The 21,901-nt window shown below is 43.4% G+C and overlaps 1 protein-coding gene across 3 annotated transcripts; it reads right to left on the bottom strand.

Annotated features, from left to right (window-relative positions):
• Nucleotides 1-1,804: 1,804 nt before the first annotated feature.
• On the bottom strand, nucleotides 1,805-12,670 carry eif5 (eukaryotic translation initiation factor 5). 3 transcript variants are annotated; one of them, XM_061743734.1, is made up of 12 exons: nucleotides 12,580-12,670; nucleotides 11,871-12,071; nucleotides 9,050-9,329; nucleotides 8,799-8,880; nucleotides 8,244-8,416; nucleotides 7,997-8,108; nucleotides 7,782-7,912; nucleotides 6,604-6,765; nucleotides 5,655-5,816; nucleotides 2,881-3,045; nucleotides 2,548-2,685; nucleotides 1,805-2,208 (listed from the first exon to the last, which is right to left on the bottom strand). In XM_061743734.1, the coding sequence occupies exons 3-12, from the start codon at nucleotides 9,119-9,121 to the stop codon at nucleotides 2,110-2,112; spliced, it is 1,296 nt and encodes a 431-aa protein (XP_061599718.1). In that variant the 5' UTR covers nucleotides 9,122-9,329; nucleotides 11,871-12,071; nucleotides 12,580-12,670; the 3' UTR covers nucleotides 1,805-2,109. The 3 variants fall into 3 exon arrangements, with proteins under 3 accessions (XP_061599718.1, XP_061599717.1, XP_061599719.1); XM_061743733.1 differs by lacking the exon at nucleotides 12,580-12,670 and adding an exon at nucleotides 12,286-12,556; XM_061743735.1 differs by lacking the exons at nucleotides 11,871-12,071; nucleotides 12,580-12,670 and adding an exon at nucleotides 10,260-10,384.
• Nucleotides 12,671-21,901: the final 9,231 nt, after the last annotated feature.

Genomic DNA, 21,901 nt, shown 5'->3' with positions numbered 1-21,901 from the left:
AAAAAAGATTCGTTCCCACGAAATACTCATTCGTTCCAACAAAATACTAATTTATGGCCACGAAATATTAATTTGTTCCCACGAAATACTACAGAGATTAGATTTTTGCAGTTGTTGATGCAGTCCTTCTCGTCCTTCTGGTGGTAGTAAACTAGCTACAGAACCCATAACATGACGCCAGCGCTTAATTACATACAGGACTGTCTCAGAAAATTTGAATATTGTGATTTTCTGTAATGCAATTACAAAAACAAAAATGTCATACATTCTGGATTCATTACAAATCAACTGAAATATTGCAAGTCTTTTATTATTTTAATATTGCTGATCATGGTTTACAGCTTAAGAAAACTCAAATATCCTATCTCAAAAAATTAGAATATTCTGGGAATCTTAATCTTAAAATGTAAACCATAATCAGCAATATTAAAATAATAAAAGGCTTGCAATATTTCAGTTGATTTGTAATGAATCCAGAATGTATGAAATTTTTGCATTACAGAAAATAAAGGACTTTATCACAATATTCAAATTTTCTGAGACAGTCCTGTACTGTCCTGCATGTTTTGGATGTTTCCTGGCCTCAGCACACCTGATTCTAATTTTTTTTTTTTTTTTTTTTTTTTTTAAATTGCATTACAGAAAATAAAGAACTTATACACAATATTCAAATTTTGTGAGACAGTCCTGTACATTGGGGCCTGAATGATTACTTTGTGTCCTATCTGTGTCAAAACAGGGAGCAGTCCCTTTAGTAGGGACTTGCTTGCATTCATGTGCATCGAGTACATCCAGCAATTCATCTGTGTCCACAGAATTAAAGTCCTCCAAAGCCTTCAGGACAGATCTTTCCTCCTGTGTTAAAGCAAAAGGGAATCCTTGAAACTACTGGCTGTCGAGCCATATAGCACCTCCTCCAAAAATGGTATTGCAAGTTTCACTGGGAAGTAACCAGCTTGTTTCCACCCTACTACAAACCCTCTAGCTACAGCCTGCCATTCCTCCTGCTGAAAGTCATGCCTGATGAAGGGGACTTTCACGGCAACTCCCATAGTGCAGCTAAGCTATCATAGAAATCCATCAAAAACTCTGTCCGGCAGTCTCGCAAAACTCCACTTCCTTCCCCCTCTTCAAGTTCTCCATTTGGTAGACGCGTATTGATGTAGACCTCAGATGTAATCATTTTGGGGTCCTTGAAGGCATAAATTAAGCCAGTGAGACAGTGACCTCTTCTCACAATCAGTGTTACAGGACCTGTTTGTTGTTCAGGAAGTTCTTGGGCTGGAACATCTGCCTCCCCTGCAAGCACTGACACAGACAGTGACTGATCCAGTGTTTGATGAGGTGCATCATCTTCCTTTTCTGGAAAGACTGCTTCAAGGTTTGGTTGATCCTCAGTTATATCCAGCATAAAGCCCTCACTTATAATAACTGCATCAGAATCTTCGCCTTCGTCAAGAGTTGGATGACCATCCCATGGTAATGTCTCATTCAGCTGAAAATATCCACTTGTGGAAGCTCCATCATTAATGACCTGCTGGTGTGGTGATTCTGAATTTCTGTTTTCCACCAACAGACCCGCAACAGCGTGATTCTGTTCATTTCCAGTGCAATCTACTACTGAGTGCTGGCTTGTTACGTCATCACCCTCCACTCCAACTGGGCACCGCTGTCCAGTTTTCTTTTGGGTGCACAAATAAAGTCTCAGCATTTTCACTTTGCTTTCGTTGTACAGCTCAAGAAAAAAATTAAATTAAAAAAAGTCTCAGAAAAGACAACTGAAAAATCAGAGGGGACACTGAAGTCAGGTGGATAGCAAAACATTCTTTATTGACCGGAAAAATACAGGGAACCCCCAACAAATGAAAAGAAAAAACAAAAGTGCAGTCAAAATGATCCCAAAAACACCAATGATTAAAATCCCCAAAGCGACTTCATTTAGCCAACTAAATAAATCTCAAATTACAGAATTACTGTGTAGCAAGTAAAGCGCTATATTAAGTCATGCCATAAAGCAGAGCAGGATTTGCAGAGTGATGGGATGAGGAAGGGAAAAGGCCAGCCATTTAGGTCATACAGAGTCAAAGCCTCAAAACAAAAGCATCAGTCTCAGATCGCGTCAATGTCAATGTCGTCCTCTTCTTTCTCGGGTGTGTCTGGTTTCACAGTCTCCACTTTGAGTTCCCGGGCCGAGGAAGAGTACACCACCTGATGGAGGACACATTTACATTCATCAAGGTCTTTACGGAGGTCATGACAGCCTTTCAAATGCTCAACTTCAGTCTGGTAGAGTTTATGCATCAGCATGCTGCACTACAAGAGAGCTTTAAGTTTATTAACGGGATAGCAGGTATACATTTGTCTACACAAAGTGGTAAATACTGTTATTTTCAAAACATGTGAAAGTTCCATGATGGGAGCAAGAGCTATTTTCCTTTTCCAAGTCATCACCAACTACACATCTCATCATCATTATAAGGGTGTGTCTCAGAAGGGCCTGATTGTTAATTTAATTATTCAGAAGAACAATCTTAAAAAAAACTGTACCTCAACATTTTCATCATCTTCCTCCTCTTCCTCGCTCCCCTCACTCTCCTCTTCGGCCTCCTTTAGCCATTTAACAAAAGGAGCAGCCTTGGCATGGATCTCTTTGGCAAGTTCCTTGGAGACGTACTTCTTAGAAACCTGGCGGGGAGGAAACGGCTTATTAAAAGAGCGGCATTGAAATAAAAAAACAAAAAACAAATCCAGAAGAAAAACTGATCAAGTAAATAAGATGTTAACACAAAAAAGGTCAGTTCAATGCAAAAACGTTCCCCCTCAGAGTTTGTCACATATTTCTTTAGCCAGGAGAAACTGCAGCACGGCATGTGGCCTCACCTTCTCCGCCCAGGCAAAGATGACGTCCTCCTCCACCAGGTCGGCATCGTAAAGGTCCTTGAGGATGATGGCCACGCGCGGCAGCAGCTGCACCTGATGCAGCTTCACCACACACTCAAAGCCTCCCAACAGATACTTCTGGGCCTTTTTGTTGTTGTGGCAGAACTGAAAAAGGACAACATTTAAACACTTATGAGAATATATATAACAAAAACATTATTGTAAATATCACCAAGACAAGAGTTTTTACAGCATAAACCTAAAATTTTACACAATCGTGCATAATAAACTCTACATGAGTGAGAAGAGCTGAACAACACAATGTCAACATCTATAGCGGTAAAGTCGTTGGCATGGCAACCAGCTCCAATAAACTCCCTTACTGCAAAAACAACTTACATCAAGAAATCCTAATATTTTTCACATGTAGCTCAGAACTCAATAGCAATATTGATCCACTCTGCTGAACTTCAGTAGATCCCATTCCTCAAACAAACATTTCTGTCCATCAGCTTCCAGTGACGACTCCTCAACTCCTGCCTCTTATCCAAACATGCTCACTTCTTTAACAAGTGTTGTTGAGAAGCAGACAAAGGTTGCACCAGATGTTGCTTCGTTGGCATAAAACTCTTGGTCCAGTATCATCATGGGCATGATGACCTCATTAGGGCTGAAACGATTCCTCGAATAATTCGATTACAAAAAATGATCGAGGAATTTTCTCTGCCTCAAGGAATCGTTTAATTTTGCAGCTCAAAGCAGGTGTTTCGCCCGGACTACGTTTAATGCGGCACAACGCGCTGCCGCCACGCACGTAAAAGAAGAAAGAGGCGGCGGATATGTTTGGTTTTAGTAACATCATGCTCAGACAGTCTGCAATGGCCCAGATGGGAGACACATATAGCTCAGTGCTTAACTTTTATTTCCAATCCACGCTATATTCTTCTGGTCCGTTCTCCTATATGTTCCCCCTCTAACCCGGTACATACATAGGTTCCTCTAAACATCCGTTCACGCTACAGTTTTAACTAAAAAAAAAGGCAGAAATTGTCAGAGAAATAAAAACGTAATAAAGTTAACTGGGTAGTTTTCAGTTTTATCTCTGTATTCATTGATGGATAAAACAAGCAGCACTGGTGCCTAATGTGTTCCAATACAGCAGGTCTCAGAATTATATTTTGAACACTGCCAAAACTCAAAATCTTATACTTTAACTTAAAATGTGCTTGACACCAATGAAAGTTCAATTGAAACACGTGGGGAAAAACCCCTAACCTTTTAAGTTATGTGTGTTATCAGGTGTAATGGCATTTTTAAGTTAGAAATAAGAATATTTTTTGGTAAGATCTCTAGTTTTTTGAGTGAAGGCGATGAATTTGGTCGACTGGTGTAAGTTCAGGGTTTTTAAATGCACAGCCATGAACCTACTGGATTATATAATTTAGTCTTAGTGATGTCAATTAACATGTAACATCTTATGTATATTTATAATTGCTCTTTAACTAAACAAAAATATGTTTTATCCGATTAATCAATGCAATTTTCAGTAGAATACTCGATTACTAATATATTCGATAGCTGCAGCCCTAGACCTCATGTCTCTAAAACTTGATAATGATCAGGAGGATTTAGCAGGCGGTCATTAAGAGAACCAAACTGAGGGAAATGTGGCAGATAATGGTTAAGAGCTCAACCACAAGATACGCTTCAGTAAAGACAAAAACTGCTGGTTGCAGGTAACATGGTATGAAACACTACTGGGTTCCTGCAGCTCGGCTGCTCAGTAACTGGAGGTTGACGCATTCGTCACTGTATCAGCGATAATGTTGGTAAAAGTTGATTCATTCTTGTCTGCCTGCAATACTGCCAGATTGGGAAAAACGGTTCCCGAGAACAACCAGCGATTTCCTTTCCATAGCTTACACTGCGTTTGGGAGGTGATGCTGTAGTTAAAGCTGCAATGTCATACAACATGCTATGTTGAAGTGAACCAGCGTTTCCTTTTCCAGAGGGATGCTGCTCTACGTGTTTTAGACGTTTCCCAGCTTCAACATACCCGATTAAAAAGAACGGATTTCACAAATCTCTGAATAATCCATTTATTTGAAGCAGGAAAAGGCCTTAAACATGCAGGGATCACAACCCTGCAGGAAACTATAGAGCTGGATCCCATCGCTCACTGCAGGATATTTGACCAGAGCCAATGTCTTTTCTGGGGAAGAGTATCAGAATTAACAAGTGGCCTACACTGAAGTCCCTTTACCTGTTTGACACCACCTCTAGGAGAGTTAGAAACCTAGATGTGTCTGTAGAAGTGCAGCACAAATAGAGCTGACAGAATTATGCCACGATGAAAACATCCCACACAGGATGGTCTCTGCAGATTTTTACCATCGTAGTCTTCCAAATACGCATGACAATTAAGTCACTGTGAGATCACACAAGCAATTCAAGGGACTTAAGATGTCCTAGAAACTTGTGTGGCTGCTGTTCTATCTTGTTGGGTTTATGAAAAGAGTGTTCATTCTCATTGGCCCCTGGGGTCTTCAGTCGTGGGGGGGTCAAGTTTTTTGTTGTTTTTGGTTCACATTTTCAATTTAAGAGTGGGGAGGCAAAATGAATAAACACATATTTAAACATCTTTACAGGAATTTGAACAATTGCTTGTTTTACTTCTACGGAGTCGCCCTCAAATTGTAATTCTAAAAACGCCAGAACCAATCGTGCACATCATGGCAGTGACAGCAGGTTCACGTAAGAGTTGACCAACGTACCCGCAGGAAGTGGCGTTTGTACTTCTTGACCTGGTCTCGGATGTTCTCGTTGAAGAGCAGCTCGCTGAGGATGAGGGGCCCCATGGCCTTCACATCCAGACGCTCGGCCTCTGCCAAGATCTCCTTATCAGCTCCATCGATGGTTCCACTCTCCTTCTTTTGCTGGGTAGAAAAAAAGAGGGGGGCTATTAGTGTTACTTAGAATATCTGAAGAACTCCCTGGTTCCTGAGTTGGAGCCCACTGGTGTTTTATTGTGAAAATCCACCAGTCTGTATAGTGTTTGCATGTCTGAGTTCCTGCCAGCTCCATCTGCCGTGTAACATGATGCATTTAGCAGCAGTCGAGCACCGAAATAAACTTGATGTGGATTTTTAGCAAAACAAAGTTGACGGTCAGTTATGGTTGGTTCGGTTCACTGATGAGTGGTGGGGATTCACCTTTCAATAATCATGTCTACCTCATACTGCTGCACCTTTCACTTTTTTATAAATTGTATAGATGTTAGGAGCTGTCATTTGCCTATTGACTGTACAGAACTGCTGAGACCCTCAACAGCATGGGTACAGGTTACTTCAATTTAGAAGCTCATGATTATTTATATATACACAGCTATCAGAAAAAGCAGGAGAATGTCCCACAGGTAATTCGTAGTTGAAGATTTACTGCATTTCACTTGGTCGTTTTGATACAGTAGGCAATGCATTCTGTTTAATTCTCTGTTACGCTACATTTTGAATCAGAGTACAGCAGAATGACTAAGCTAATTTTCAAACACCGTCAGGAGTTAGTTCAAATTTAGATTTCAGCTTAGAGGGATTTTGTTATTTTTCTAAACCATCTGCAATCCCATCTTAAAGATAAGCAGATCAAATAAACACAAGTGCATGGAAGAAAATAAACGAATACTGTTAATCAGGTCTATTTCTCAAAAAGTAAGGGCAGTCTCACTTTTACAAAGCTGTAGAACAGGTTGACTCTCTCCTCCAGGGATTTCTCCAAGTCCTCGCTAAGCGTCAGGTTCTTGGCGTGGTCGCTGATCTCCTCCATGCGCCGCCTCTGTGCTTCCTCTGTAGTTTCCTCTGCCCAGTCTTCATCATCGTCATCTCCATCCTGAACAGCAGACACAAATCAGACACAAATCAGAGCTGGAGGAACTGAGAACATTTGCAAATTAGGGGTTTTACCATGTCCTTCTGGCGTTAAACGTTAGATAAAAGAGAAAGACACGTTCGGCTCTCATCAAGCCACCACTCTGATAAATGCAAGCACCACTATGAGAACGTCAACGGCTGCAACATCCATTTTAACTTTGCTGCAGAAATCCAGCCGTTCTTTAGTAAATTAACTCACTTCAACTCTTTGCTTTTTCAGCATTTACCTTTATAGCTGTCAAGGGGGGGGAAAGGGCACACAAACAAACCAGGATGATGTGGCTACGATAATAAATAAATTAATCTCCATTGACAGTGATGTCTTGAGCTGAAGCAACAGGTGGGTGTTTAGTTTAGATTTTGGTGGGAGCTGGGTCATGGGGATACTACGGAAGAGTATTAGGGCCAGGGAGGAGAAAAATAAAAATTATATTTTAGAGGAAGATTTTTTTTCATTATGCACTTTGCGAAAAGTTGAAATGTCGAGAAAAAAGGCAAAATTTTGACTTTATTCTTGAAATTCTATTTCAACATTGATATTTTTTCTCAAAGTGCACAATAAAAAAAAAACTTCCCCTCTCAAATATTTTCTCTCCTGCATGGCCTTAATACTCTTCCGTAGGATACAGTTGTAGGTTAATAGTGGCACATCTCAAACTCAACGTTGAGTGAAGGGGAAATTAAGCGACCCCTTGTGTTGGTACATAAATGATTCACATGCTGTCCTTTCACCCTGAACATCGTAGAATTCAAAGCGCTTTACAAGTGCACCACCTCCAATTAATGTAAAGCAGTGAGAATATAAAGCCACGTCCATCTTCGAACCACTTTAAATGTAAAGCTCATTTCTGAAGTCGCCAACATGCATTTTAATAACTAAAAAGTACCAAAATCTGAAAGATTCCTAGAAAACAACTTTGACAAATGCTATGGAGCATGTTGAAGAACATGCACAGATGTCAAAAGCGACCTCACCACAGCTTGAGGAGCATCAATGCCTCCGTCGTTTCCAGCCTCTCCGCTCCCAGAGCCATTCTCCTTGTCCTTCTTGCGGTTCTTCTTCTCCTTCTCTTTCTTTACAGATGCCGATCCACTATCACTGCTCTCTGTCCGTGTAAAAGAAGGATTGTCATCAGAACCACAAACATTTCTCATTAATACAGCTTTTCAACAAAAAACCAAGCCCTTACCAGGTGGATTTTTGAGGATGAACGTGCAGAGTTTGTGTCTGGTGTCTAGCATGCCACGGTATCCACAGGCCTTGCAGGAAGTTCCAATGGTTTGTTTCTTGGGATTGACATGCTGCAAGAACAGAAAGTGGGGGTTTCATGTTTAGCTACAACAACATTAATTACATGTAAGGGGGGCAGCAGATGGTAAATGATAAAGCACCTGCCAGCAAATAGTTAACATGAGTAAAACCCAACCCATATTTACCAGGTCAGTTTCAGGGTTTTCACACTCAGCACACAGCACAAATTTTCTGATGAACCCATCAAGCATATCCTGCAACTTGTTCGCCTCGTGGGATCCGTTGACGATGTAACGATCGTTTTTGGTATCAAACTGGGTTTGAGCGCCAAGTTCACAACCAAAAAACTTGGTTGGGTCTGCAGAGGAGGAAGGGAGCAGAGCGACGCAGATTACAATAACAACGTTAACTCAAAATAACACACATACTGGCTTAAAAAAACAAAAACATGCTCACAACTGATGGCCGCTTGAATATTCCTTAGTTGGCACAAACATTTCTAATTTAATTCAGTTATCAGTTTTGAATGTTGGGTTTGTCTGGCTTGGAAAGATAACGGTTAACACTCTTCGACACCAACCACCAGCTTCAACAACAAAGATTACAGAACCAAAACCCTGGCAGAAGTTAAGCCTGCGTGTCTGAGTTAGGAATGGGGGGGCTGTTGGTCTCTGGATACAAATACTCTATCGACTGTGCTATGACAAGCAAAGGATGGGTATATGACAGGTTTTACTCACATGTCGGAGGCCTGTTCAACGCCTTAGCAACATCAACCATGTTGACAATGACCGTCTTGATTCCATTCCCTTTGCCTTCCACCTGTGTAAAGAAAAACATTCTGACCAACAGGCTTGGAGAAACAAGATAACAGAACTGAACTTGATAATCATATCCAGGAACTTCGGATTGGTTTCTATACTGTGGAAAGTCAGATGCTCGACACATTAAATCCTAAAAACCGCAAAAAACATTGACGTTGTGCAGCTACCTTGGCAATCAGACGGGGCATCTTGTAGCGGTAGAACTGGTCTGACACGCTGCGGTTGACGTTGACAGACATTTTGGCTGGATGTTGGTACTATCAGTAAGATAAAAAGATCTTGGTTGGGGATTTTTCGGGATCTTCTGTCTGGAAAAGAGGGGATGACATAAACAACTGCAAGCGCGCTCGGTCTCTGACATGAAAAACGCTGTGCCGCTGTGGCTGCAAGCTCCTTGTTTGAAGGCTAGATTTCCACCACACAGGTTCCAACGGCTGCGCAACAGCTCTGAAAGAGAATAGAGAAAAACATTCACATTTAATAGAAGGAAGCCAGTAGTACCTGTGCTCTAAACAACCTCACTAAACAGATTGTAGGAAATAAAAAGCTCTATATTGAGATAGCTTTCCCCTCAATGCTGCGCTGATATTAAGGGCCTCTCCAATACGGCTGATCTGAACCAATTCATGCTTCAAGTGTAATGCCAATAAAACAGCAACCCCTGAGTGTTATATGATCAAAATACATTCCCTCTCAGGTCAAGGATGAGGGGTGAAAAGGTACTCAAATAACTATGTAGATTCCAATGAACCACTTCGAGAAATAACCAATTCAGCACCGACAATTCATTAAAAATGGTCCACATTCATATTGGAAATAATGCAAGAGATTCCCAGGATATGTGGGATACAATGGAAGGGATTCCTGTGGTGGATGACTTTTTAAATGACTGCCACCATTTAGACAAAGCAAAATGAGCTCTGACGATTCTAACTCGAGGCAAATGCAGCCCATGATTTCTATGTGGTATTTACTACAAAACTGTGACATGGACATCTGGTTTCTAAGTTAAAGACAACAAAACGATTCGGTAAACAGGGCGAAAGGGGAAGAGAGGCCATTGACTCTGCCTTGTCCTTGACCATAGTTTTTTTTCCAAACAGTGTTGACTCAAAAGTATTAACAGTGCAACTAAAATATAGACTGATTCTTTTAATAGCTGAAAAATTATTTAAAAGGTTATGAGATAATAAAGAGTTTATATTGCCGTTCCAACAATGAAAACAGTACAATCATAAGCAGACCATAATAAACCCAGCAGTACAATTTGCCACCAAACAGGAGGACTGTTTGCAGCTGCCCAATGTTAATACACTTTCAGAAACATATGGTTAATAGTAGAACGTACATTGTGATTTTTAGTTTAGTACAACTCACTTCAATGCCTGATCAGATGCACATGTGAAAAGCCTGGAGTAGAACCCGTTCACCCGAAACTACTGGTATAATAAAACCAAAGAGATATAGAAATGTACTGCCCCCCCAACGGTGGGGAAGCATTGGTGATCACGTTCAAAGATGAAAAACAAAACCAAACCCAGGCTTTTCAATGGGATGGTTTAACCTCCTTTTGTGCCATCATGTATACAAAAGTTGCTCTGTGCAAATCTTTTGTATTATTTGAGGGGCCCCTGGCAGAGGTGTGTAACCCAGGTGCCATAAAGTAAAAACCCAGTCCAGCAGTTGTTCCAACCGGTCACTAAACCAGCTCCTCTGCAGGTAGATGGTCGTTAGTGAAAACACCTGTTCTAAATGTACAGGCTGACCCACAGGTATATAAGACTGTCTCAGAAAATTAAAATATTGTGATAAAGTTCTTTATTTTCTGTAATGCAATTAAAGAAAAAAAAAAAGTCATACATTCTGGATTAATTACAAATCAACTGAAATATTGCAAGCCTTTTATTATTTTAATATAGCTGATTATGGCTTACAGTTTAAGATTCCCAGAATATTCTAATTTTTTGAGAGGATATTTGGGTTTTCTTACGCTGTAAGCCATGATCAGCAATATTAAAATAATAAAAGGCTTGCAATATTTCAGTTGATTTGTAATTAATCCAGAATGTATGACTTTTTTTTTTTGTAATTGCATTACAGAAAATCACAATATTCTAATTTTCTTAGACAGTCCTGTATGTTTTAATGACCAAATATCAGCTTAATGTAAAGAAAATGATTTGACTAATGGTGCTTTGAGACTGACCCCATTTCAAAATTGGTCTTAATTTAAGATTGATTCAAAACCATTTTTGATTTTGTAAAAGAAAAAACATTAAAGCACATTCCAGAGGTGTATAATCCAGGTGCCATAAAGTAAAAACCCTGCTGTGTTTCTGGATCAGCCTGTGCATTTAGAACAGGTGTTTTCACTAACGACCATTTACCTGCAGATGAGCTGGTTTAGTATTTGGTTGGAACAACTGCTGGACAGGATTTTTACTTTATGGCACCTGGATTATCCACCTCTGGGCCCTTGGCTCGGGTCATAGAAGGCCTGCTTCACTTCAATAAGTCACAAACACTAGGCCCAGCAGCTGCTACTCCCCCCCTGCCGATTTAGCACCAGATTACATTTTAGTGCGACTTGAAATTAAATAAAAATCCAAATCGGTTGAGTGGTCTGAGCTGGGGAGAGCCGGGAAGGTGTGGGCCGTCTCAGGTGGGACTAGCTGCTTATGGCTGATTTATGGTTCCGCGTCAAACCAACGCAGAGCCTACGGCGTAGCGGTGCGCGTCGCCGCGTACCCTACGCCGACGATTTAACGCGGAACCATGAATCAGGCTTTAGCTTGGCGCAGACTGCGTCACGGACACGAGTGACGGGCCTGGGAGACGCCATTTTGAAAACAGGAGCACGTCTAAATGTGGCACACATTGCTCAATATCTCCAAATAAACGCTGTATTATTAACTCTGATATTAGATTAACCAAAATAAAAACAACCCCCCACCCTTTCCCCCCTTATTAATCCAGACCACAACTTACCGTTTTCGCAAAACAAAGACATAAACAACGCTGATCGTCTAACTGCCGCAGTGAACGGTGGTCGTTAGCGGAGGAGTATCGATTGCAGCAGGGTCTCTGGATGGGTAAAAAGGTGCAGGTAAACACTCAGAAAGCGTCCAGACGGCGGGGGCTTGCAGGGCTCGGAGCAGTCTGGTCTGGGTCGTCCTCGAGGTTCGGGAACTGGGAGGAGGAAGCAGAAAAACACGTCTGTTAGACTGTAAACTGCGGGTCTTCAGAGGAGTGACGTTGGCGGTAACCGCGGTCACGTGACTCCACTAACTAACGCTAACGTGGTTTAATGAAGGAGCTGCAGCAGCAGGGAGCTCTGTCCTTAGGCGGGTTTATCCACTATTCCTCGCTAATAATGGACACGATACGGTTAAAATATACATACCTACACATCAATATATCTCCAGACTGACGGATATATCACGTTTAAGTCAGAAAACGCCCAATAATCAACGCCAATACTCGATGTAATATTCATGGAGGTGGAGAGATCGTGTCGCAGCTGCAGCTAACGCCGTTAGCCGAGTTCAACACGCAGTTACATAAACACTAACGCTGCCGGAGCGGAGCGGCTGGTAGGGCTGAACGGGAGGATATTTGTCCGTGTATCGCGGTGTATGGCTGTAACCCCCCCGCAGAGCAGAGAGGGCTGAACAGGGACGGGTAGAGCGGCACCCACCTCTCGAATGTTCTGGACATGCAGCGGCTGCTCGCTCCTCTTCTTCTGGGGACGGAATCACCGCAGGTGACGGAGCAGCGGTGGAGGAGGAGGAGCCGTACCGCCCCCTACTGGACAGGAGGGGAGAGCAGCAGGGCTGCTGTTTTCTACTAATTATTTAAAGGAGCTGTATGTAAGAGCAATAATAAAACGAATCATAAAATGACCCCGATATGTCAACAGACATTTAAAAATCATGTTCATTTCAAATACTTATGTCACTGACAACAGCACTCAAGCCAGGATATTCCAGTTTAAAAAGAGGAGTTGCAGCCCTCAACTGATGTTTATGTTGTCATTTTTTGTTTTGGCCTGAAGCTCCACCCTCCACCTATCTCCCAATCACCAAGTCAGTATTGTTTCTGAAGCTCCACCCTCCACCTATCTCCCAATCACCAAGTCGGTATTGTTTCGGCATCCGGGTTACCAGCTCGGCTGTAATTATCGCAGCAGCCGCTACGAACGTGTTGGATGAAAAAATGTCTAGCTTTCCAAAAACTAAAAGACCTCGTTATGAATCTGAGTTACGTCGTGACAAGGTCCGAAATAAAACAAGGATTTGTTTTTTTTATTGCCATGGCAGCCTACGTTCCTGCTGCATTCTGCAGCCTACCTGGCAACCTCTGGTTGGGGGGAGGAGGGGGAGGGTACACGCCGCTCAACAATATTTTGAAAGTGACTGCAGTACCAGTTTTGGCCATTTCTTACAGACAGCTCCTTTAATATGAATAGAATAGAAAGCCTTTATTATCATTATACTCAGTACTTGAGTTGTAAAAAAAAAATCAGGGGGGATGGTGGATTTTATCATATGGGGACAGATAATTTGTGCTGATTACAAATAATATAATATATTACAAATAATAGCACTGACCAAAACACCTGCAGAAATACTGCAGGAATGACATAGCAGCAGTTAAATGCAGCCTTCTGTAAGCTTTAAATATCCACTGGGCTTACATCAAGTACATCAAAACACAAAAATAAAAACAGTTTTCTGAAATTTTCAATATGACTCTGTCCTTCACAGGATAAGTAAAATGGATCACTGCAAAAACTCAAAATCTTAACAAGAATATTTGTCTTATTTCTAGTTAAAATGTCTCTTTTTAGTAAAAAAAACTCTAATTACACTTAAAACAAGACTCATCACTGGAAAAAACAACAATTTTCTCCTGTTTTAAGTAGATTTTCACTTGAAATTCCGGTAAGTAGAAAAATCTGCCAGTGGAACAAGATTTTTTGTAATGAGAAGATAAATCTGGTCCCATTGGCAGATTTTTCGTACTATTTTCAAGTGAAAATTTACTTGAAACAGTTGAAAATTGTCAAACAAGTTATTTTTCTGGTGTTATTTTTCTGGTGATGACTCTAAATGTTGAAATAGCAGTAAAACCACATTCATTGATGAAATGACATAAGGGATGGAAAGGGGGGATGATTTTGACCGTTTTTATTTCAGGGGGGATGCCATCCCCCCTCATCCCTCCTCAACTCCAGTACTGATTATACTGGTACAATGAGATTAGGCAGCAGCTCCGTAAAAGTGCACACATGCAAAAACTATGTAAACAAGCCAAGACTGTAAACAACAAAATGGGAAACAAGAAACATATATATATATATATATATATATATATATACACTGTAAAAAATGAGTGAATGAGAGAATAATAATGTACATGAATAAGTGGAAGAATATTGCATTTGACTGGATGGAAGAATATTGCACATAGATGATTAAGGAATATTGTACATTATGCATAGAGAATATTGCACAGTATGAGGTAGTTAACTGGTTAAGAAAGTTCACAGCTTTGGGGAAGAAGCTGTCTCTGAGTTTGTTTGTGCGGGTTCGTAAGGACCTGAAGCCTCCCAGAGGGCAACAGGTTGAAGAAGTGGAAACCGGGGTGGGTGTTGTCCTTTATTGCCACTTTTCCACTAGTCTCGCCTCAGCCCGGCTCGGCGCGGCGTGGCTCGACGCGGCTCCACCCGTGTGTTTTTGCACAGCCAGATGAGAAGTGGGGGGGTTGGGGTGAAGCTGCTGTGACGTACTCGATTGCGCAGCACCTTTGTTTGTGTCGGCGCTGATGAGAAATCAGCTGGAGCCGTGAGCGGCTGAGAAAAAAACAGCCCGTCTACATCCCTTTTTTAATTTTCTCGTCAGCCCCCAGGTTTATGAACATCTGCACCTCAGAGTTGGATCACCAAACAGACGTTTGCGCTGTATAATAAAATCGCTGCGAGCCGCGAGTCGCCTCGCGCTGACTCCCGCTTCCTGATTCAAACGTTTGACGGCCCCGCCCCCCGACCAATCAGGGGCCTGTAGTTTGATGATGGCCCCGCCCCCCGACCAATCGGTGGCGAGGAGGGTGGTGACCTCAGAAATAGTCCCGGCTCAGCCCTGATAGAACCTCGCTAGAATTGTTACAGAAAAATGTATCGGCTTGGAGCGGCTCTACCCGTCTCAGCCCTAGTGCAAAAGGGCAAAACGGGGCCGTGGCGGTTAGAACCGAGGAGAAGCGAGACTAGTGCAAAAGGGCCATAAGATGTTCCTTGCCCTGCTGAGGCAGCGGGAGCTGTAGAGGTCAGACAGGGAGGGTAGAGAGGGCAGAGGGCAGCCCATGATCTTCCGTGCTGTGTTTGCCAACCTCTGCAGCCTCTCTGCTGCATTTCTTTTACAAACGTAAAAACTTCATTACTACGGAGCCCCTAAAGGGACACGGATTTAAAAAAATATATATAATGAGTTTTACCCGCGCGTAAAACCTTTAAGTGCGCCCATAAAGTTGTTTACTTGCAAGCAAAGTGGTAAGGTTCTTATAATGAAGTCCCAGGTTAAAATATAGCTCAGCTAAATCCTGTAATGTCATTTCCATTCATAGACAGAGCAGGGCACAATAGGGCTTGGTCACCAAGGTGCATTCTGGGACGCGGCGGCCGTGTTGGAAGCCTCGTGAGTGTAAACAAACAGCAGTGAGTAGCACCAAGTGAACAGACAGAACGCAAAAAAAGATGTTAAAATGCCGGAAAGGAACTGGAATTTACCGGGATACCTTAAACAAGGAAGCCAGGGAGCGGAATATGGAGAAAATAATGATTATTAACGGTTTGGATACATATGAAATCCCTACTAAAGAGTGGAGCTCCTCGTCGGAGCTCCACTCTTTAGTAAGGACTAAAGCCTGTATTATGGTTCTGCGTCAACCCAACGCAGAGCACACGCCGTTGCCGTGATGCCGTCGTGAACCTTCGGACTTCTCCGTCTCTCCATTTCTCCGCGGTGCAGTACCCCCCGTGACCGCTAATTCGCGATCTTTTCCTGACTGGTTTATCCGACTTTTTCCGGTCACAGTGAATCAAAGAGATAAGGACAACTATTGTGCAAAAAAACAAAACAAAAAAATCACACATACACGAAGAAAAGAGTGCTGAAAGTTCACGACTGCTTCAAACTGGAAACCGGAAATGTGTTGCTACCAAGTGAACCAATCACAGCCTTCTCGGTATGCGTGTGGTCTGCGTCGCCTCGACGCGTAGTTACAATTTTCGGGAGGTGCACGTCAGTGACGGCGTCAGTGACGGCGTCAGTGACGGCGTCAGTGACGGCGTCAGTGACGGCGTCAGTGACGGCGTCAGTGACGGCGTCAGTGACGGCGTCAGTGACGGCGTGTGGTCTGCGTCGACGCAGACCACACGCCGTAGGCACGGCGTCGTTTTGACGCAGAACCATAACTCAAGCTTTACTGTCGCAGTTCTGCACAACCGGCGTCTTTGGCTACCTTGTTAAGGAGTGTGGGTGTATTGTATTGTAGTGAGGGTGTATTTGGATTAGCCCTTACTCTTAGGGCCAATCCCAATACAGGGGGTGTATTGTACTTTCTACCACTAGCCCTCACCCACTACCACTAGCCCTAAAAATGAAGCCACAAGGCCCTTGTAATGTTCCCTAGGGATTGGGACACCACTTGCTACGTCACTGCGTGGTTTACGTTCGGGTACGTAAGCGACTGCGTAGTTACGTTTGCACATACGTCACACCATATCAGGAAGCCCAGAGCTAAAAGCTGTTTTAATTTCAGCTGTAGCGCTGTTAATATTCCACTTTTTTAAGTTTTAATATTTTTTCAGGCGTAAAAGTAACCGTTAAGATCCCCAACCTGGGCTCAGTTTATCCAAATAACGCCTGTTAAGAAATTTGCTTAGATGTTTTCGGGGATGAGAAGAGCCGCCAGCTCGGGAGCTGATTTATGGTTCCGCGTTAAATCGACGCAGAGCCTACGGTGTACAGCGCGCGACGCCGCGTAACCTACGCTATAGGCTCTGCGTTGGTGTAACGCGTAACCATAAATCAGCCTTTATTCTCGCGAGATCTTCACAACAACGGGCATGCGAAGAATGAAAGTAAAATATATATTTCTCGCTAGAAATGTAATCAAAACACATTTTTATGCAGAAACTAACTCAAAATATTGATTCTATTCACTAAAAAATTTGAAATGTCCGCCATGTTTTTTTGTTTGATTCAAGTCTGCAAATGATGACGTAAAGCATTCTGGGAAATTTTTCTGGCCCTCGGTCGCGAAGTCAACATCTGAAATCCCTCACTGTGAAGGGCTAGATTCATACACACTAACCCTCGTTTTCCCCACTCCCCCTATGAAAAGAGGAATTGGGACACCACTACCCTCACGGGAACGCGCAAAATTTAGGGGTAGGGCTGAAAAGTAGGGGTAGTGGGTGTATTGGGACAGGGCCTAAGTCTGCTATCGGTACTTGGAAAGATGATGGAAACAATTGTGTATGAACAAATCAATAACTATTTATCAGATAATGAAATAATCAGTACTTCACAACATGCATATAGAAAGGCTCACTCCACTGCAACAGCATTGACGGTCATGTCTGATGATTGGCTTAGGGAAATTGAAATGATAAACATGATTGGTGCTGTATTTCAAAACTTTTCAGCAGCTTTTGACATTATAGATCATAACATATTACTAGAAAAACTGGCTTGTTACGGCTTTGAGCAATCTACACTCAACTGGTTCTACAGCTATCTGTCCAACAGGACGCAATCCGTGTTTTTCAATGGCAGCTACTCAGAAAACAAAACCATAACATAAAATTTAGCGCAAAATTTAGGGGTAGTGATGAAAAGTAGGACTAGGGGGGGATTGGGACTGGCCCTTATTTGTTGTTATTTTTAACTTTCTATTTTTCAATTGTTCTTACCATGTCTATATATAATCATGTTTTTTACTGCTGTGAAGCACTTTGTTGCCAGTAATACACACTGCACCTGCTGCAGCCACACTGTGATGGTTGTACTGTAAATTAGAGCTGCTATATGACTCACAGTGCACAACAGTGTGTGTGGTATGACCTACGACTCAGTGCAGTATTTTTACCTTCTCTTTCTCTTTTGTGCATGTTTGCAGGCTGGAGCCTCGGGAGCTGCGTTCTGGCCCCCACCCCCCGGTCATCCCGTTGCTGCTTCCACCTGCCTACGTGGATGTCTGCTGTTGCTGCTTCCGCCTGCCTGCACCCCAGCCGCCCCCCCCCCCCCTGCCTCCGCATGACTGTTGTGTGCTGCTGACGTCCCTGACTCCCCCAGTCTGGCCTTCGGCAGGAGGGTCCCCCCTTATGAGCCTGGTCCTGCTCAAGGTTTCTTCCCTCCTAAAGGGGAGTTTTTCTTGCCACTGTTTGGCTTAAGGTTTTTCTCCCACTATGGGAGTTTTTACCTGCCATTGTTTATGTAATAATTGCTCGGGGGTTTATGTTTATGTTTATGTTTATGTTTATGTTTATGTTTATGTTTATGTTTATGTTTATGTTCTGGATCTCTGGAAAGCGTCTAGATACAACATCTGTTGTATTAGACGCTTTACAAATAAAATTGAATTGAATTGAATTGAATTACCTTTTTATATTCAACATTGCTTTTATCCTATCCTAGTAATTGTTCTATAAAGGAATTTAGAACTGAATTTTGTCAAAATTCTGTATTATATCATTGCACCTAAATGTTTCTATATGATCATTTTTATCTTTAATTTTTATTTGCTATTATTGTTTATTTCTCTATTTCTCATTGTTCTTAACATGTCTATGTTCCTACTATGAAGCACTTTGAGCTGCAATTCTTGTATGAAAGGTACTATAGAAATAAAGGAGTTGGAGATTGCCGGTAGTCATGTTTTGTCGGTTTTGTTTTAGGTTATAAGTTTACCTGGTTCTTCTTATTTAGTGGGGAAAGTGCATGGTCCGACAGCCCATCGCGTCGCTGGCCCTGTGCTCACCCCTCTTTTGTTCTTTTTGTCTGGGATCTCCATCTCCTTTTTGGTTCATTACTTTTGGGTTAACCTTTTTCCTTGTTAAATTATTTGTTATTGTTGTTATTGTTATGGCTATTATGTTATTAAACGTAATTTTCTGAACTTGGCAGACTCTTCTTTTGAAACGAGAAATTGTGACAATTTGTTTGTTTGTGTGCCTTTACTTTTATTTCTTATTATTTTATACTTATTATCAATCCAAAAATAGTGATTACAAAATGGATAAATTGGGAGGTAAAATATTAATCAAATATTGATTTAAAATGGATAATATGGGATGTTCGGATTGGTGCAGCGTCCGCAGTTATGTGGTCGATGTACCGGACCGTCGTGGTGAAGAGGGAGCTGAGTCGAAAGGTGAAGCTCTCGATTTACCGGTCAATCTACGCACTTACCCTCACCTATGGTCATGAACTTTGGGTAGTTCAATTCAATTCAATTCAATTTTATTTATATAGCGTCTAATACAACAGAGTTGTCTCTAGACGCTTTACAGAGACCCATACCCAGAACATGACCCCCGAGCAGTTATTACATAAACAATGGCAGGTAAAAACTCCCCTAGTGGGAGAAAAACCTTAAGCCAAACAGTGGCAAGGAAAAACTCCCCTTTAGGAGGGAAGAAACCTTGAGCAGGACCAGGCTCATCAGGGGGGACCCTCCTGCCGAGGGCCAGACTGGTGGGTCAGGGACGGCAACAGCACAGCAGGCAGGTGGAAGCAGCAACGGGATGACCGGGGGTGGGAACCGCAGGCCAGCACACAGCTCCCGAAGCTCCGGCCCAATCAGCAAGTCCCAGGTTGGGGTGCAGGGTCAGGAAAAGACTTGTGCTCCGTAATGCAAGCTACAAGCCACCCATGGCCACCTGCAGGACAAAAGAGAGAAAAGGGAGGAGAAGGGGGGGGCAGCAACGGGATGACCAGGGGTGGGGACCGCAGGCCAGCACGCAGCTCCCGAAGCTCCGGCCCAATCAGCAAGTCCCAGGTTGGGGTGCAGGGTCGGGGAAAGACTTGTGCTCCGTAATGCAAGCTACAAGCCACCCACGACCACCTGCAGGTTCCGGTGTCCGGCAAAGGATGCTGCAACATGGACAAAAGAGAGAGCAGGCAAGGTAGTGACCGAAAGGACAAGATCGCGGATACAAGCGGCCGAGATGAGTTTCCTCCGCAGGGTGGCTGGACGCTCCCTTAGAGATGAGTTTCCTCCGCAGGGTGGCTGGACGCTCCCTTAGAGATGAGTTTCCTCCGCAGGGTGGCTGGACGCTCCCTTAGAGATGAGTTTCCTCCGCAGGGTGGCTGGATGCTCCCTTAGAGATGAGTTTCCTCCGCAGGGTGGCTGGACGCTCCCTTAGAGATGAGTTTCCTCCGCAGGGTGGCTGGACGCTCCCTTAGAGATGAGTTTCCTCCGCAGGGTGGCTGGACGCTCCCTTAGAGATAGGGTGAGGAGTTCGGTCACCCGGGAGGAGCTCGGAGTCGAGCCGCTACTCCTTCACATTGAGAGAAGTCAGCTGAGGTGGCTTGGACATCTGTACCGGATGCCTCCTGGACGCCTCCCTAGGGAGGTGTTCCAGGCATGTCCCACCGGGAGGAGACCCCGGGGAAGACCCAGGACACGCTGGAGAGACTATGTCTCTCGGCTGGTCTGGGAAAGCCTCGGACTCCCCCCGGAGGAGCTGGAGGAAGTGTCTGGGCTGAAGGAAGTCTGGGCATCTCTGCTGAGGCTGCTGCCCCCGCGACCCGGGAACGGATAAAGCGGAAGAAGATGAGTGAGTGAGATGAGTGAGTATTTGATCTTTCAAAATACACTAACTTTCAGGTCATTTTGGACAAACACGAGTACCTGGAGGGTCAATCTAGGAGAAACAACATTGTCATTGATGGAATACCTGAATCCACAGGGGAATCCTGGACAGACTCAGAGGTGAAAGTGAAAGACATGCTAAAGCAGAAGTTACAAGTACAAGGGGAGATTGAGGTGGAACGTGCACACCGCACAGGGAAACCCGATGTGATGAGAGACAGACCGAGATCTATTGTTGTTAAGTTCCTGCACCACAAGGACAAAACTGCGGTTCTACAAAGAGCCAAACGCTTGAAGGGCACCAAGATCTTCATAAATGAGGACTATACTGATGCTGTAAGGCTGAAACGAAAATAACTAATGCCAAAGCTGAAGGCCGCACGTGAAAGAGGAGACGTCGCCTATCTCAGACACGACAGGCTGATTATCCACCCTCGCACTAGCACTCCTAACTAAAGGAAGAAGGTACGACAATATTGAGAACTCTTTCTACACCCCATGACAAACATAATCCCGTCACAACATAAAAAAGTTAAGAATGGTTTAAAGGGATTGTGACATGAAAAACAAATTTTTCTTGATTTTTTGTGTTTTGTTGGGTGTCTTGACATCAATTACACCCAAAAAAAACGAGCTTTTAACATTCAGTGTATTGTGTGCTTTCTGGGAGTTTCCGCATAATTATGCAAAAACGGCGCATCTGGTTGGGTGGCGGACCTATACGTATAGGTCCGCTAAATCACCGCCCCCTCCACCCACGGACGGGGCGAAACGAGCAGCTGCCTGTGGGGCCGGAACGGGGCGAGGAAGGAAACCGGGCCGAAATGCGGTGGGAGGGAGGCCGGGCACCAACACCCCGATGCCGGCGGCTCCAACCGAGGCACCCGCTGGGACCGACGGAGCCGGGAAGCCGAGGATCCCGGCGATCCGGTTCCAAGAGCCCCTTCTGCCGCTGGCGGTTGGGGCTGGAAAGGGGGAAAAGGACGCGTTTTTCACTGAGCAAAAAACACTGTCATAAAAAAGCCAGGCATGGAGTACTGGAGTAAAGCTTTTCTTGTTACACCTTTTTAGACACATTTGAGGGATATTGGCCAAGACTTTTAATAGTGTTAAAAGCATGTTAAAAATTATGTCACAATACC

The sequence above is a fragment of the Cololabis saira genome, chromosome 16 (assembly GCF_033807715.1).
Source record: "Cololabis saira isolate AMF1-May2022 chromosome 16, fColSai1.1, whole genome shotgun sequence".
NCBI lineage: Eukaryota > Metazoa > Chordata > Actinopteri > Beloniformes > Belonidae > Cololabis > Cololabis saira.
This window is presented reverse-complemented; position numbering and strand designations above follow the sequence as displayed.

Coding starts and splice junctions, on each gene's coding strand:
- eif5 (XM_061743734.1), bottom strand. CDS start 9,121: ATGTCTGTCAACGTCAACCGCAGCGTGTCAGACCAGTTCTACCGCTAC. Junction 6,766..7,781: donor TTGATGCTCCTCAAGCTGTG/GTGAGGTCGCTT, acceptor TCTGCTGTTCAG/GATGGAGATGACGATGATGA. Junction 5,817..6,603: donor TGTTCTACAGCTTTGTAAAA/GTGAGACTGCCC, acceptor TTTTCTACCCAG/CAAAAGAAGGAGAGTGGAAC.